Source organism: Electrona antarctica, assembly GCF_951216825.1.
Source record: "Electrona antarctica genome assembly, chromosome: 19".
NCBI classification, from domain to species: Eukaryota; Metazoa; Chordata; class Actinopteri; order Myctophiformes; family Myctophidae; genus Electrona; species Electrona antarctica.
In genome coordinates, this window is record NC_136800.1 from 31,298,284 (window position 1) to 31,317,331 (window position 19,048).

At 45.4% G+C, this 19,048-nt stretch overlaps 1 protein-coding gene across 5 annotated transcripts in view; it reads left to right on the plus strand.

Annotated features, from left to right (window-relative positions):
- LOC306943325 (partitioning defective 3 homolog) overlaps positions 1–19,048 on the plus strand; it is a 276,695-nt gene that overhangs the window by 165,482 nt on the left and 92,165 nt on the right. For all 5 annotated transcript variants that reach the window (XM_079529577.1, XM_079529579.1, XM_079529578.1 and 2 more), the window contains 3 exons: positions 7,013–7,163; positions 15,171–15,360; positions 18,239–18,393. In XM_079529577.1, coding sequence (XP_079385703.1) covers positions 7,013–7,163; positions 15,171–15,360; positions 18,239–18,393 — 496 coding nt within the window. The remainder of the gene's footprint in view (positions 1–7,012; positions 7,164–15,170; positions 15,361–18,238; positions 18,394–19,048) is intronic.

The following is a 19,048-nucleotide window of genomic DNA, read 5'->3' on the forward strand; positions in this document are numbered from 1 at the left end:
TGCGTCTGCTTTTCTGACCTGCAGGTTTTCTATGTGTGAGGGAGATGAGAGTCCTTATCGGAAAATGTACCACTCCTCCGATAATTGACATTACAAGAAATGTGAACTTTCATTATCAAAAGTGTTTTTTGGATGTTTTGGAGATTTTTTTATACCCCATTAAAGATTAAAGTGATATTCTTCATATTTTGTTTTCGGCATGTTGTTTTTTCCTCTACTCTGGTTAAAAAAAAAAGACCTTACATAACACAGGTTGTCTTGAGTTTAGACAGTGGCCTGTTCTGTGTTTTGAATTCACATCAGAAAGATCCTCACACCGCATCCCATTCCCAGAATAAGCTGATAACAGATGTTCCTCTTGAAAGGCAGATCCGCTTCTGTATTGAAGGCATAGAATAAAAGCCAGGCAGGTCACGGTAGTTTACACCCCCACCCCTTCATCTCCGCCTCCCTGTTGCCCTAAAGGCTGCTGGTGGGAAAAAAAATCACCATGACTGTGAACTGAGCCAGACAACTTATTTTCCCCCCATTTCACTGTCATGTGTTCTCTGTACGCCTTGGCCTGTCGCCTGCTGGAGAGCTTAGCCAGTGTAACATGTTATAGAGTGTGTGTGTGTGTGTGCACATGCGTGCTTACATTTTTGTCTGGTTTACAGTCTGTGCAGATGTGTGTGTCTGTTGTGTACATGTGTGTGCGTGTGTCTCTGGATCCGTGCTCTCCTCTCCAACCTGGTGTGTTGGCTTCGCCTGGTAATTGAAAGCAGGGGCTGAAGCTAGATACCTGGACGAGTGTTTTGTTGTGTTGTGTCCTTTTCTGCGTTGCCTAGATCTGTCCAGTTCCATGTGTGTTTGTCTGTATTCATACCATACCGTATGTATGTACAGTATGTGTACATTCTTACGTGCATGTATATGTGGCCACTGGCATGCGAGTGTTGTACAGACATCATGCGGCGGCACTTCAGAGAATGCGCCGTAAAATCATAGGTTATTGTACCCACGGGTATCCATCGCATGCACAGCCTGAGGCATGGCCTCGGGAACTCTTCCTGTGTCTAGGTATTAGAATAAAGAAATCCTTGGAGAAGGCGCTGAGGTAGGCAGAAAATATAATTAATAAAATGTGCCCATAGGCATTTATATCACGTGAACAAATGTTCTTCAGATAATGAACTAAAACACAAGTAAATGAATAAGCATGTGCGTTGCGTGTGTGCGTGCACACACACAGCTCTAATCTGATTTGTAAAATCTATGCTGTGCATAAAATATTAGCACACGTGTCGAAGACACAATCGATATGTGAATCCTCACAGCTGTTCAGGTCTAGATGGTATTTGTTAAGATCTACTGGACTAGGCCCTCAGAATGGCGGTTGTATTAATTTAATGTATCTATGCTATACTATCGGGAATTATATAACTTCTAATATTACTTCTACAAATGACTGTTATCTGTCAGTAAATTAAGAACATGGGGCGACTGTGGCTCAGGAGGTAGAGCAGGTCGTCCAATGATCCATGGCTCGGCGGTTCGAATCCCGGCTCCTCCTGTCTACATGTCGAAGTGTCCTTGGGCAAGACACTGCACCCCAAATTACTCCCGATGTGCTGGTTGGTACCTTGCATGGCTTCCGCCGCAATCGGTGTATGAATGTGTGTGTGAATGGGTGAATGTAATGCAATCTATGTAAAGCGCCTTGGATAAAGGCGCTATATAAATGCACCATTTGCCATTTAATAAGCACATCTGCATACAATGATAACCGTGCATAGAACGCCTAAGGTGGGCTAATATTGCATGTCCAACTGGAGCAAGACCGGCAGAATAGCAGAACACACAATCTTACGTATCCATAAGCAGTGATATCATACAGCTCTCCAATACAGTTCTCTTATTGGATAGAAATAATTAATTGAATGCACATACATCAATCCAGAGGTCATGTGGGAAATCTCTTTAGTACATTAAATTAAACTATATCGCTCTTTGGGGAAATAAAATATATAGTAGAGGGACTGCCATAGCATGATGGTTAAGAGTGTCTACCATATCATCACTGTTGGGTGGAAACCTTGTATGTCAAAAACGTTCCTTTTTTTTACGTGCATTAGCACCTCCTAAGCATGGCTTTTGAAGATTACGTCATATAGCAGCCAAGTATATTGTATTTTTAATGTTTGTTTACAGAGCTTATGATGTAAACCGTTTGCCTTTGGACTTTAATGTTTGTTTAGGGCACTAAACATCATAAGACATCGTGTGGCTGATATAAATACAGTGGGTGCCCCTCACTTCACACGGGTGTCTGAGGGGCACTCTTATCATCATACATCATCACATTCCGGCCAATCACCTTTGGCGTCCTCACTTTTTAAGCCCTCAGCCAATCAAATCATCGCAATGGGGTACACACAGAAACACAAAGCTGGGCATAGGAGGGGCTGGCGCCCCTCAAAAATAAAAGTCGTGAAAATAAGCAATCTACAAGCTGCTTGTTATGCTATTTTCACTACTTTGTGCGACACTCTTGTATGATGAAGTGGGACATTAAGTAAGGGATAATATCTGGCTAGGTAGGTGGTCATTGTCGGGAGATAATTCACCGACAGGGAGTTTAACCACCGAGGCGAAGCCTAACTTGATTAGGCAGAGGTCTCTTATAGAGCGGAGCGGTCATTATCAAGACATATCTCACCGCTGAATTCAGCGATTGACCAATCAGAATCAACCATTCAACCAAGACATGTATTAATCTACGACAAAACGTTGAAATATGGAGATACAAGGTTTCTTCCTGACAGCAACAATACAATATCAACGTGGCTGGATCAACTCTGTGTTGGGGTCTTGTGGTGTAGCCAGGTCATCCCTCCTCTGCATGAACAGAGTACTGAATATAAAACACTAAATAATGAATATAAACATAAATCTGGGGACCGGGTGAGATGCTATACACGTTGACAATTCCAATCAAACTATGATTTATCACAGGAAGAGATTTGCCATTCTTGGGCTTGGAGAGAATACATACACACAGCATCTGCCCAATTAATTTAGTCAGACTCATTCATGTATCGAATCAACAACTATCCATCCAAATCCAAACACATCAAAAGGGGTTATGGTAATTTGTGACATTTTGGTGACATGTGTCAGAGAATTCCTAATTTACTTCACTCTCTGAGCTTCTTTCCCACAGTATCCCATCTCTAATTAATCTCCAAATAAATGATTTGGCATCACATCAAGAAGGGAGTGCGTGCAGTCACCCCTACCCGCCTCTTCTTTTCACACGCGTGCACACACACACACACACACACACACACACACACACACACACACACACACACACACACACACACACACACACACACACACACACACACACACACACACACACACACACAAAGAAAGAATAACTTCCACACCGTACCAGACTTCCTCATCTCCATTCCATTACCCGATGGGCTTTGGGTTCTGCTCTGGGCCTAATTATCAGCCTGAATGTGCAATGAGCTGCTGTGTGATTTGTCTATGCACTTCTCTCGTGTGGTGGCGGAGCTCCCCTGCCACCACACGGAGAGAAAAGTTCACCAAGGCCCCTCAGCAGGCCAATTCATTAACTATCTCATTTAAAGTCAAAAGGCTTCTAGCCAACAGACCAAAGCACCATATGGCCTCCCCAGAAATTATACTAAGGTTCCCTCTGTTGCTTCTTTGATACGTTGTTTTATTATTCACATGTTTTTCTGTTGTTTTTTTTCTTTCTTTTTTTTTAATTCCCTTTAGTCAGTGATCTGCTCTCCTTTTTCTTCTACACCCAACATTGCGTCTATCATGGCTTATATTGACAAAAAAAATCTGGTTTCGTTTTTGACGATTGCTGGCTTTGTATTATGGGGATGTTAAAACCACATGTCATAATCGGCGAATATTTCAGCAAACATACTGCTAATCACGTGCTGCAATGCGTTTTGAGCTTGTCGATTGGCTATTTTCTGCAAAAGGATTTGGTGTAGACTCCGGCAGCGGTCCCCAAACCTTTTTGGCCGTGCACCCCCTGTTACCTCCTGACCTAGCTGACACACCCCCCAACGCTCAGTCTCGTATTTGGCAGAAAATTATACATTTTTTTAATGATTATGGCAAATAATCACAGAATGTCACTGCACTGAGAGACATGCAGCTGCTGTATACTCCCACTAGCCTGGTGGGGCCAGACTCATATGGTGGATTCACTGACGCTTCCTCCCCGCATATGAGTCTGGAGTCGGGCCCATAGGCAGCATGAAAAGTGGGCGTTAGTAGTTGCCTTGACAGACAGATCCATCTAGCCAATCAGCGTGACAAAAAGCTGACGTCACCACACAGTGCGCTAGTCCGCTCCAGAGTCATGGTCCGCTCCTCATACCACGCTAAAAACAACAAGGTCTGTTATAGTTTCTACTTTATACGTGAGCGAGATATGTCGGATATATGTCAGTCTGTATCTGAAATAACTGCTGTTCTTATCGTTTCTGTGTAAACTTTTAAACTTGTTGCGTTGAGGGCAGCCATTGTTGTTTTGAAAGTACTGCAGCATGAATGTTACGTCGCCATATACACATGAACCAATCAGAGGCTGCTTTTCACTGTTGTACGGACAGCCGTTGAAACGCAGTCACTGATTGGCCCCGGTCATTTTCTGATTTCTCCAGCTTCCGCATACTCTCTGCCAATGACTCCTATGCGGGGAAGAATCTTCAGTGAATCCCCGCTATGAGGCTGGCCAAGCCAGGCTATACTCCCACAGCTGCTCTATACATCTCCTTACAACAGTGTTTTACAGGATTTTGCCGTTTGTGATGAATAACACCATACATCCGCCATTACCCTTTTCATGTCACGTACCCCCTAGAGTGTGTTTGCGCACCACAAGGGGTGCACGCACCACAGTTTGGGAACCCCTGGAGAGGGTAAAAAATCACACCTGTGTGAACTGAGTGGTGCAACTCCCCCCCCCCCCCCCTCTCTCTCTCTCTCTGTCTCTCATTAGCAGGCAACAGTGCAGCACTATCTCTCTCTCTCTGTTTCTGGCACTTTTGCCCCTACTGCTACTCATAGTCACATAGTCACATAGGTTAACACGGACATTGCTGTTCCTTGGAGTGGTTGCACCACTCAAAAATAGTATGTAAAGTGTATAGTTCACAGTGTTAACCAACAGCCTTCCTACTGTTGCTGTCAAATGTATATCCTGTGTAAGTGATGTCTTCTTCTAGCTGTTGTTTACTTTAAACCAGAGTCCATTTGGTAGTGGTTATCAGAACACTGTTAGCATTTAACAGGCTTATCGGATCATTGCCTTAAGGACTCTGCTGCCAAAATCGAAGCCCGGCCTAGCAAGTCATGGTCATTGATTAGGCTCATTTGGGCCTAGTATTGACTCTAGTGTGATAGTGTTATCGCTTTTTTTATCCAATGCCGGTGATGATGGTAATCTTTATGACAAAGTGCTGTCATCACCTTCCGCGACCAATGCAGAAAACATAGCAAATCAATATGCTCATTGATCTAATGGACAAACACTGAGGTTGTAAAGGTACACGAACACACGTGCGCGCGCACGCACGCATGCACGTACACACACGCACACACACGTACACACACGCACACACACGCACACACACGCACACACACACACACACACACACACATATATGCTCATGCACATACACACGCATCTCAGCCTTCTTGGGGATGGGTGTTTAAAGGTGACAGGGCCAACAAATGGCCTATTTGTCCAATAAACAACAGAGTGTCATTGCCGGCCCAGAGGGAAATGTCACGATGCTAGGAGGCTAAACCCCCCTTCCTCCTTCCCCACACGCCTACAGGGTGGTGGTGGTGAGAGTAAGCTACGCTAGTTGCCGGCGTGTTAACGGGCTATAGGAAATCCATGGTCATTTATCCTCCCTGTCACGCTGCTAGTGTTAGCATGGTTAGCCACACTAACCCATACGTCATTGTTTATCTAGCAGCATTAGAGTGCTAGCATCCTATCGCCTGCTGTGTGCATAATCTATTGACCGTGATTGGTCAATAGATACTGTAATTACTACTGTAATTGAAACCGTAATGCTTACAGTCTGAAATGTGCTAATCTCAAAACGAGGAAATTTCACAAGGTCAGATATTGTGGCTAGTGAACCTAAAAACGGAGATAGTTTATTTTATTACAGGTATGTGGAATTACAAGTAAAAGGCATGTGAAATTCATGTGTGCTTTAAAAGCCAACAAATACCACGTTAATAGCTCAGTGTTAAGAGTAATCTACGTTAAAAACTAAGTTGCTTAAATAACTATAATCTCTAAAAACGACCTAAAGTGAAACTCTAGTGCAAAATAGCATGTTTTGTATTCTCTTATAGCTGAACACGCCCTACAATTCCTCTGTATTCTCTTATAGCTGAACACGCCCTACAATTCCTCACTATTCAAAATGTTATGTATACAGTCAAAGGGAGAGAAACAAATGTCTTACTTCAGATCAAGTGCATTTTTTTTCCAACAATGTATTTATTTTCCTTTTTCCACACAAATGACAATACAAATATACAAAAAAACCAACAATGAACATTACAAGACAATTACTGATATAAAGAAAGCAAAACGACAAAAACCAAAAAAAGAAAAACAACAACAGCACTACTCCTCTTCAGCTTCATCCAAATGACTCGTACAAAGAAAACAAAACGACAATGACCAAAAAAGACAAACGACAACAGCACTACTTCTTTTCAGTTCCATCTATTAAATGTGACAAATTAAGATCAAGTGCATTTTAATACAGTAGCTGAAACAATGAAATGGATAACAATGCAGTTACTCGTTCTATAAGGGAAATCATGTTTGCAGATGGGGTTCCAATAAATCCATGGCTAATCACCACAACGAACATCAGATTCCTAGAGTTTTATTGGTTTATTGGTTGATGTATTGAACGTGTGTTTCCTGCCCCTGCTTCAGGAGACACCAGGCAGTCCTCTGGGACCCCAGCAGACCATGAACACATCGCTGGATGACCACGAGCGGCGGATCTCACACTCGCTGTACGGTGGCTTGGAGGGCCTGGACGACAACCTGATGCCACGCCAGGGAGTGATTCCTCGCACCGTGGGTAAGACTGGACCTACAGGCCTTGACACTTCCAACCTGGCATCCCAATTTTGGGCATGTATGTTGTCTGGTATAGGCGAATAACTGATTGAAAACGGCTGATCTCCGAGCTGTTACATTGCAACATGTTGTGAGCTAGTGGATCGGCTATTGTACAGTAGGTGGTATTAACACACATTGTACCACAAAGTATAACATAGGGCTTAAGTGGTCGTTCAATCAAAACCATACCTGATTGAAGTCTGAATTGATAGGGTCTTGTGTTGATATACAGGTATAGTTTGTATATGTATATTTATCTATTTGATGGTTTCATCACAGTACAGCCACAGTACACAGTACAAAGAGCCCTTCTGTATAGTAGTGCACTGTACTAATTCCACCATTAAAACATGTATAAAGGGCAAGTAAAATAGCCGAAGGACGCCTAAACTCACAATTGAACAGGCCTGACTTTTTAAAATGACTCGACTATTAAAAGTGCAGGAAACGTAACAATAATGGCTAGTAATTACGTAAATACAGATGGAAAAACTCCCATTTGAACCCTGCCTCAGTGCATTTTCCTGGTGGGCTCCCTGTTCCAAGTCAGTTCGGTATGTCCACACAGGATGTGGGTGAACCATGTCCTCCTCCTCCGGCTCTGTCTTCAGGACTCACTGGCTTTTAATGTCTCAGAAAACGTCCCAGAGAAGATGGACAAACGGCACCCTTGGACGTTGTCCAACCACAGAGGCCGGGGCTAGTGATTGATTCAGCTGCGTGGACTTACGTGTGTGTGTGTGTGTGGCGTGCGTGTGCAGGCATTTGGTCTAGCCGATCCATCTGTCAGTGACATAAGCCAACCCAAAGACATCCACTCCAGAGTGTGTATGCGCGCGTGTGTGTGTGCGTGCGAGTGCATGCGCTGAGGGAGTGAATGAGCCAGAGAGAGACCGAATGTGCATCTGTGTAATTGTACGCGTGTGGTATGATTGATAGACATTCGGTCAGGAGGGGAGCTCTGTCAACGGTCCAGTTGAGCCAGATGGCCATACCGTTGAGCCTGCCTTTCAGTCACACTCAGCCCAGCCTGGGCCTCGACGGGAGAGGAACGTAAACTCTAACCAATGGTTAAGTCAATCAATCATGGGTTTGCTTCCAGCAAAAATTACAGTCTGTTTGCTCAATGTCTTCTACCATCAACCCCAGTCTTGATTTTCCTCAAGTCTGTCGATCTGAAAAAGATCATACCTGCAGATGTAAAGTGTATGGTAGAAAAGCAAAGCATTTTGCCTTTAGGTAAGAGTTGAGAACTCTAGTTTTCGCCGGCACGGCTGCGCTAATAAAGAGTTTAAATGGACAGGTATCAGTCAAAAGGGAGACATCAAAGAGGAAGGACGGGTGGGGGGATCAACATATGGAAAGTCAGAACAGGTCAGCCTCATATATGGAGATCTAAGGGTTAGAGGTTTGAGGTCAGATAGTTGCTGGCCGGCTCCACATATGTACAGTAGATGATCCAGTCATGAGGTCAGTGTCATGATCTTCATATATGGAGACAGCCATATATGGAGCGTATCACAATGCGTGAAGGACTGACGGCCATATATGATGGCGTGACGTATTGACAACCATATGTGGTGGCGGGACAGACGGACTGACTGACTGGTTTTGCAGGTTTTCATAGTAATCTGCGACCTTCAATCGCACAAAGTGTTAATAAGAGACGTTTAACACGGACTGAATCATCCATGATTATAACAAAAAGTAAGAGTGTTAATTCTCCAGGTTCCAAATGGACATTTAGAGTTTCTGGATTGTAAATGCAGAGTGCGTATAGTGCAGCTAATACAATATAGCACAGCTATATCCTATATCAATTTTGACTAATAGAAGGGGGCGGACATAACCACAACGTGTAGTATATATACGGCTGAAATGATTGTTTTGTAATACTAATCAAAGTAACTAGAAACTAAAGTTTTCAAATAATTGTAGTGGAATAAAAATACATAATATTTGCCTCTGCGGTGTAAAAGTATTGAAAATTGGAAATACCTATTACAGTACCTGAGTATGTACTTACAGTAGTTAGTTCCCACCTCTGATCTTGTTAACTTAAGTTATTTTTTAAGAGCGTGAAAGTTTTTATCCTTTTGACAGATACAAATTTGTACATTTTAGACAACGGAAATGACCAAAGTGTCACAGTGCAGTTACAGTAACTAAAACCCCCATTTCTTCATTCTGTCCTCTAGATGTCAAAACGCTGCTCATTGAAAGCTGTTCTGACGTGGCTTTGTGTCAAAGTACAGTTTGAGGGAAGTAGGGGAAAGGATTAGTGTCTTATCCTGACGGTAAATTAATCTGCCCAGCATTACCTGACCAGAAAGAACTCTCACCTGTCTCTCTACCTCTACCTTCAAGATATCACTTCTTTCAAAATGGCTGGGAATGGAAGATAGACTCTAAAAGGCTAACCATGGAACATTTAGTATAGGACTATAGGTATGGATGGGAATGGAAGATAGACTCTAAAAGGCTAACTATGGAACATTTAGTATAGGACTATAGGTATGACACTGTTGCTGCCGGGCAGAAATCTCTCATCTCCATCAGTGTTTTTTGAGTGGTGCACACCGCTCCAATGACTCGCCGCGTGTGTCCCTGTATGTTGTGGAGTATGTGTGTCCTGGCCTAAACATGCATGCGCGCACACACATACACACACACACACACACACACACAGGCCAGGGAGGAGGGCTTGACACACACGCTCGTGCGCACACACTGCACCGCTCAGTTAGCACGGGTGCGATTTTTGTAAATGAATGCCCTACTTGATCATATTACAGCGTTACACAAAAGCATAAAAAATAGCAGTTCGACAGGGCAACACAATTTGAGGTGCTACTTTTGCTACTTTTGAATTTGAATCCTGAAAAGTAACCATTTTGGTTGAGGTTTCCACCTGACAAATACACTATACATATTATATGCTTGATATTCAGTATGCGGTATAAATATTATTATCAAGTTTGAATGTTGTGCTGTTGTAAAGCAGAAGACAACGGTATTGTATTCAGAATGCATAAATGTGCGTGTGACTCCCTGGCCTGAGATGGTCCCCTTGGACTACTCTCTGCACTGTGTGACTCCTCGGCCTGAGGTGGTCCCCTTGGACTACTCTCTGCACTGTGTGACTCCTCGGCCTGAGGTGGTCCCTCTGGACTACTCTCTGCACTGTGTGACTCCTCGGCCTGAGGTGGTCCCTTTGGACTACTCTCTGCACTGTGTGACTCCTCGGCCTGAGGTGGTCCCTCTGGACTACTCTCTGCACTGTGTGACTCCTCGGCCTGAGGTGGTCCCTTTGGACTACTCTCTGCACTGTGTGACTCCTCGGCCTGAGGTGGTCCCTCTGGACTACTCTCTGCACTGTGTGACTCTGAGGCCTGAGGTGGTCCCTCTGGACTACTCTCTACACTGTGTGACTCTGAGGCCTGAGGTGGTCCCCTTGGACTACTCTCTGCACTGTGTGACTCCTCGGCCTGAGGTGGTCCCTCTGGACTACTCTCTGCACTGTGTGACTCCTCGGCCTGAGGTGGTCCCTCTGGACTACTCTCTGCACTGTGTGACTCTGAGACCTGAGGTGGTCCCTCTGGACTACTCTCTGCACTGTGTGACTTCTCGGCCTGAGGTGGTCCCTTTGGACTACTCTCTGCACTGTGTGACTCCTCGGCCTGAGGTGGTCCCTTTGGACTACTCTCTGCACTGTGTGACTCTGAGGCCTGAGGTGGTCCCTTTGGACTACTCTCTGCACTGTGTGACTCCTCAGCCTGAGGTGGTCCCCTTGGACTACTCTCTGCACTGTGTGACTCCTCGGCCTGAGGTGGTCCCTCTGGACTACTCTCTGCACTGTGTGACTCCTCGGCCTGAGGTGGTCCCTCTGGACTACTCTCTGCACTGTGTGACTCCTCGGCCTGAGGTGGTCCCTCTGGACTACTCTCTGCACTGTGTGACTCTGAGGCCTGAGGTGGTCCCCTTGGACTACTCTCTGCACTGTGTGACTCCTCGGCCTGAGGTGGTCCCTTTGGACTACTCTCTGCACTGTGTGACTCCTCGGCCTGAGGTGGTCCCTCTGGACTACTCTCTGCACTGTGTGACTCCTCGGCCTGAGGTGGTCCCTCTGGACTACTCTCTGCACTGTGTGACTCCTCGGCCTGAGGTGGTCCCTTTGGACTACTCTCTGCACTGTGTGACTCTGAGACCTGAGGTGGTCCCTTTGGACTACTCTCTGCACTGTGTGACTCCTCGGCCTGAGGTGGTCCCTTTGGACTACTCTCTGCACTGTGTGACTCCTCTGCCTGAGGTGGTCCCTTTGGACTACTCTCTGCACTGTGTGACTCCTCGGCCTGAGGTGGTCCCTTTGGACTACTCTCTGCACTGTGTGACTCTGAGACCTGAGGTGGTCCCTCTGGACTACTCTGCACTGTGTGACTCTGAGACCTGAGGTGGTCCCTTTGGACTACTCTCTGCACTGTGTGACTCCTCGGCCTGAGGTGGTCCCTTTGGACTACTCTCTGCACTGTGTGACTCCTCGGCCTGAGGTGGACCCTTTGGACTACTCTCTGCACTGTGTGACTCCTCGGCCTGAGGTGGTCCCTTTGGACTACTCTCTGCACTGTGTGACTCCCTGGCCTGAGGTGGTCCCTTTGGACTACTCTCTGCACTGTGTGACTCCTCGGCCTGAGGTGGTCCCTTTGGACTACTCTCTGCACTGTGACTCCTCGGCCTGAGGTGGTCCCTTTGGACTACTCTCTGCACTTTGTGACTCCTCGGCCTGAGGTGGTCCCCTTGGACTACTCTCTGCACTGTGTGACTCCTCGGCCTGAGGTGGTCCCCTTGGACTACTCTCTGCACTGTGTGACTCCTCGGCCTGAGGTGGTCCCTTTGGACTACTCTCTGCACTGTGTGACTCCTCGGCCTGAGGTGCTCCCTTTGGACTACTCTCTGCACTTTGCTGCCATGGTGATGCCAGGGAGAAGAGAAAGCGACTTAATTATTCCTTCAAGCCAATTGCTTTTTCAAGAACCCCGCATTCTTGGCAACAACGCACATCTCTACACACACACACGCACAGACAGACGCACACACACACACACCCCTCCACCTCCTTCGCACTAATTATGCAAATATCTAGGCCACGACAAAATAAAACGCTCTTCGGCGTGTCCCTCGCCCAATTATTCTCACCTCTCCCTATCTCCGTTTACATCTCGACTCCCCTCTCGCTCCGAGCAGTCTCCCCCCCCCCCCCCCAGCCCTCAAGGTATTCAACACGTTCTCCTACTAACAAAATAGTCTTTGATAATTGCCCATTTTCTGAATATGAAGGTTGTAACTGTGATAAGGAAAATGGCTGCCATTGTTTTGTTCCGCCGAGCGAAGCGATCAGGACTTCATTAGACCCAGTGGGAATGATGATGTGTTTTTATTAGTTAAATTGCGGGTGGCGTGTGTAGTTTGGAGGCCATTGTTGCTGGAGAATGGCTGCCCTTGGGGGTAGGCTGAAACAAAGAGGAATTCTTGGTTCCTTTAAACAAGTGGAGTGATGCCAGCGCAGTGAGCCGACACATTCACTAGTTCTCTGCTTGGTGCTAGCTACTTGATTGTTCTGCACTCATTCAAACTGTGACATTGATGGCATTCTCAGTGCTGCGCATTGGACTGCTTGGAGAAATGGGATTAGGTGGCTGCGTGTGCGTGCGTGCGTGCGTGCACGTCTGCACAAGCTTGTGTTTGTATATTTTGTGAGGACCAAATGTTCCCACAACTATAATTTGAGGAATAGACATTGTGGGGACCTTTTTCCTGGTCTTCACAAGAGCAATGTGAAATACATATTTTTAGAGATTTGTTTACGATTTGAACAAGATTCCAGATGGGGTTAGGTTCAGGATTAGCCATTTAGAAGTTCGGTTTTAAGCATTACAGATAGTCATGCCTGGTTTAAACGTAGTTGTGCGCTGGTGTCATGCGGCGGAAAATAGACAATTGACAATCTCACAACGCGTTGCATCGCATGACATCACCTTGTAGATCTGCTATTTTTTGGCTTCAAGCTTACGGTTAAAAATGGCACAACATTTGTAAATATAGCATTCATTAAATCGATGCACAAAGATGTTGATGTCCTCACAAGTATAGCAATACAAACCTGTGTGTGTGTGTGTGTGGTCTGACAGAGGTGTGCATGCTGTGCGAGGGGACTCACCCACACTTTCAAATTCACTGAAGGAAACAAACACACTCAGCAGGAAGGAGCCATGCATGAGCCACACACGTATACATACGTATACATACTGTACACGCTATGCGATGCAACTTTCAGGATTTAATTTTTATTTAAACTTTTCCTCCCTTTCATCCCCAGACATTGCACGTATGCACACACGCACACACACAAACACTGAAAGACAGATTTACATAAACCTTTGCCCCATTATCTCTCCCCCCCGCCCCCCCTCTGCTCAATTCAACTCCAGTAACAACGGGTCAGTCTCTCGTACCATTCCCCCATACTGGCCAGCACAGACTGGCCCAGCAGTACCCAGTAGCTCACAGCAACCCCACTGTGTCAGACACATTAGGATCTTAGGATCTCTCACACACACACACACACACACACACACACACACACACACACACACACACTGCCAGGTCCTCCAGTACAAAGCCCCCAGCGCTGTCTGTAGCCAAGCCCTTCTGGGCGCTCGGGAAACACAAACTTTTATGAGCCACTGTGACTGACTGCCCCTCTTTTGCTGTGGACACCAGGAAAAAAAAAAGATAAAGAAAGAAATAACAGATTAAAAGACAGAGTTGTGACACTGAATACCAATGATAGTTCTTAAGCCTCCACACTATCAGAGGCCCAGAGAAAGGAGACTTATTTATTTATTTATTTACTTATTTATTTATTTTCTTGTTTTTGTGCATTTTTTTCTTCTTCTGCAGCACAACAAGAGAGGGGTTTATCTTTATTTGCAAGCATGCAGCTTGAATTAATCATGGCCGTTCTCTGACATAGCAGTGCCATTGTACCCACTGCCAGCAGTGTGTGCTTGGCAATAAGCAGATTAGCCAGAAGGGCTTTCACTCTGTTTAAATATGAACAGGGGAAAAAAAGACTAGTGTTGGTCTTGTGTTTACAAAAAAAAAGTTTGTGTGTGCGTGTGCGTGTGTGTGCGTGTGCGTGTATGCGAATAACTTGTTTTCTTGGTAACACAGTTATCTTGAATTGTTTATCTGTTGCCTTGAAACATGAAATAGTTGTTGCCTTGAAACATGAACTCGCTCCCCGCGGGGGAGAGGGAGGTCTTAATAGCACAATGTTTTACTGTGTCTCGTTAACATCGCTTCTCTAATATGCATCTGAGAGACAAAAATGTGTGCCATGTTGTGAGCTTGTATATCATTATCTGCCATTTTCGGCGACACTGTGGGGCGCAACCAAGTTTACTGTAACATCAGGCATAACACTGTCCTCACATAGGGTCACGTCAACCTTTTCTGAGACTCTGACCCTGGTAGACCTTTTGTTGCCTCTACTGTGGTTTTTAATCATATAAAATCACTTTTTCCCCCTGCATATTGCATTTGGAAGTAGTGGCTCTGGGTGAAGATTAAAACAAGATATAAATAAGAAAGGAGTAAACAGGTAATAAAGCACAGGGAGAAGAAATAAGGTACATAAACATAGACGTATGGTTTAGGTCTTGCTCCCCCCCCCCCCCCCCCCCCTCCCCAAAAAATGCTCCAGGGGCGCTGCACTCCTGCTGATGCTATGTTCTTACCCTAATGATGGTGTGTGGGTGTGTGGGTGCGTGCGCGTGTGTCCAGGACGGACAGGCTATAATAGACATTGTGGTAATTGACAATAGTGATTCTAAAATAGCGTGGAGTTCACAGAGTTAATGTTTTTCGCTTAATGCTTTCTCACGGAGACTCGTCTTCTCTCTGCCAGGTAACTACCAGCTGTCTCCCACCGTCAACATGCCCCAGGACGACACCGTCATCATCGAGGACGACAGGCCGCCGCTGCTCCCGCCGCACCTCTCCGACCAATCGTCCTCCAGCTCCCACGACGACATGGGATTCGCCGCCGAGGTGGTGACGCCGCCCTGGGCCAAGGAGCTGCCCAATCAGAACGAGAGGTGGGCAAGGACATTCCGCAGCGTGTGTTGTTCAAATTGTTTCCTTTAAAGTAATATTTCAGACCTCAAAATTACGTTTCTATCAATTACTCACCCGAGAGTCCATGGGGAACTTTTGTTTGTGTTTGATTCCTTCACGATGAAGGATTGTTGGATATAGTTTTGCTGTTTTTCTTCAATTCATCAAGAATTCTATTCTCTTCACTTTGGGATGTTTCATTCACTGTGAATTATTGTATATTAGTAATGCAACACAAACAAAGAATCTCCATGAATCATGAATGCAAGGCTTCATGTGGTACTGTAACTGATGGGGGGAAAAGGTTGTTTGGGGGGTAGTATTCCTTTAACCCATTAAAACCAGCATCCGTGTTTTTTTTTATTTGAGCTAAAAAGTCGCTTTTAATCTAACCGTTAAATGAAACGGGGCAGTAATGTATACTCGTAGCTCAGGATATAAATATATCTGTTCCTATAAGCACAGGAGAGAAAGCTTTGTTGGGGTTTTGATCACTAGCATAACGCACGTACATACATGTGTTTCTTAAACCAAGCCATCCGTCCACATTTTCTTTTCACTAATTTCCTCATGTCTTTCACTCCTTTGTCAGGCACTGTGTAAGCTTTCCAGCTTGAACGTAAACCACACAGTTCTTCCATAGACTAACTATTTATAATGTCAATTTGGTCGCCGCTTTTGAAATCGCAGCTCTCTGTTTGACTGGCGACTTCATCACTCCACTCGTGTTACACTTTGCTGTGAGGCTTTGCCTCCTTGATTTGTATGTTCAAGAAATTCCGGCGCTTTAGTTTTAACAGCTGCGCAAGATGGCAGCGGCTGGAATTGACAGCATTTCATGTAAATGTATTCCATAGAGTTTTACATGCAAGAAAACCTGGAATTTATACAAGGTCACGGTGTCCCTGCCGGTTAGTTTGAATGTGTACGCGTGCATGCGAGCGTGTGTTGGCAAATACGGGTGTGTATGTGTCTGTGTGTGCGCGGCTGCGCGTGTTAGACATTATTCCTGTTTGAAGCATCTCTGATTGTGACCAGGCAGCCCTCTTCAACTTGGCCACTTGACCTGGTGTGAAGGACCCCTGTTTCTGACCCAGAGCTGATGAGGTTTTCATCTTCATCTGGCGCGTGTGCGCGTGTGCGCGTGTGTGCGTGTGTGCGTGTGTGCGCGTGTGTGCGTGTGTGTGTGTGTGTGTGTGTGTGTGTGTGTGTGTGTGTGTGTGTGTGTGTGTGTGTGTGTGTGTGTGTGTGTGTGTGTGTGTGTGTGTGTGTGTGTGTGTGTGTGTGTGTGTGTGTGTGTGTGTGTGTGTGTGTGTGTGTGTGTGTGTGTGTGTGTGTGTGTGTGTGTGTGTGTGTGTGTGTGTGTGAGAGAGAGCACATGTGCATGCGTGTGTGGCACAGTGATTAGCAGCGGGGCCACCGCTACTGCAATCATCAGTGTTTGTATTGAGTACAGAGGGCTGATTTGATCCCATACACATTGCTGATGAGGCCTCTGATGACTTGCGCAGTGATCTAAATTCGAATACCTCTCGTCTGTCTCTCTCTCTCATTCTATTCCTCTCTTTCTCTGTCTCTGTTTATCCTTCGGTTTGGATTGTTATTTTCTTCCTCTCTCTCTCTGTCTATCTCTCGTTTCTCTTGATCAATTTCTCATTTCGCTTATCTTTGTTTCATTCTCATTCTCCCCCATTCCATTACCTTCTACCATGCGGTCTCTCCTACTCTCTGCTCATTTCAACTCTCCATTGTTCCTTCGATTCCATCATCGTATTTATTTCTTCTTTGCTTTGCCGCTCTTCTCTTTCTCCTCTTTCCGTCCCTGACTTTCCTCCTTCCATTCCACTCTCTCCACTACTGACAACACATGCTCTCTCTTTCCATTTCTCTCTTTATCTCGCTCTCTCTCCACACCATCCATCCTTTCATCTCTTCATTCCTCCTCCTCCTTTCCCTCTTTATTTCAACTACTATACTATTATAAAGCGAAAAAGAAAATCAACTAGGTGCTCAATGTAGGTGCAAAAAGTTAAAAAAGTAGTCAAAGATCAAAGGGACTAAAATGTTGAAGAAAATGCTGCGATCCGAGCACTCAAAAGTATAAAAAAGAGGAGAGGTTAAAAGGCCAACATGTTTCAAATCACAGAGGAGTCTTCATCAGGGCAAGTATGAGGAAAGCACACAAACACAGGTCCATATATGTACAGTATACTGAGACAGGCAAGTCAGGCAACCAGCATTAGTGTGGCAACACACTAATCAGACATAATAACATAAGAAAAGCACTAAAAACTAGAAAGCACTAGAAAAGTACTATACTACTATACTTTCCTTGACCCATTCAGGACGGGAACCCCTTTTGGTGTTTTTAGCATTGTTATATTTTAGCTATTGAAAAATAGCAGATCTACAAGCTCATAGCGCGGCACCGATCTGCTATTTGTGAGTGGTGCAACCACTCCCTTACGGAGCTATGTGTGTGGGTGGGTGCCTGCCTGCCTGGCTGGCTGGGTGGGTCTGCGCACGAAAACAGCATGGTTGTTTTTCACCACCTGTGCGCAACCTAACACACACACAAACACACACGCACATATTAACTGTATATAATTTAATTGTAAATGTGGTGCAAATCTTTGAATATATATATATTCTTTCAAAGTGAACGTTTTTTTACTCAAATCTTTGCTTCTGGGGAGATCCCTGGAACAACATATTTTCAGATGGGGGTCCGCGGCCAAATGCAGATAATTCTGGGGGTCCTTGACCACTGACAGAAAACTGTTAAGATTCAGAAGACATTGTAGTAGAAAACGTGAGTACTTTTTGTCCACCACTGCTCTCCTCTCCTCTCCTCTCCAGTCCTCTGAGTCCAGAGGAGACAGACCCAGACGTGGCGTTCCACAGGGAGGGCTTCGGCAGACAGAGCATGTCGGAGAAGCGCACCAAGCAGTTTGGCGACGCCGCCTCGCAGCTGGATATCCTCAAGACGCGCAAGTCCAAGAGCATGGACCTAGGTACAACACTAGCGCCACCTGTCTTCATCAGGAAACACGATTTTAACATTTTCATGTTTACATACAAAGCCTTTAATCCCCTAAATTACGTCCTCGGTCAAGCCCACGCATCAAGTACTGTATCTTCAAATTGTTTGAGTGAATATCTTGACCAAACCAGGTCTCCTTGAACACGTTTGCTCGCCTTACATAATCCCCCATATTCCAACATCCCCCCCCCCCTCCCCCCAGGTCCTCCTCTGTTATGTTTTACGAAAACAAAGTCAAAACATTCGCTGCCCACACAACTTCATAGTAATGGCTTCCGACCTGTAATGATGAATGCTTCTGGCTGTAAATGAGTGTCTGTCTCTCTCTCTCTCGCACACCCACTCTCCCTCATAATGATATCTAATCTGGCTGATCAGAATGTCCGCTCTGCACGCTGGCATTGCCAACGAGTGATTGCCGTCCTCGGCTCCCCCTCTTGTTTAATTCCCTCTGTCGCTCGCATGACGTCTGATCCTAACGGTCGACGGAGACATTGTGTTCTGTCGAAAGCCTCCATTTCTGCCGGAATGTTGCATGCTGAATGTGATGATTACTAACTAACTGAACCTTCCCAAATGTTCTCCCCCAAAATTCTTCCTCCTGCCTCTCTCCGCATCCCTCCTCC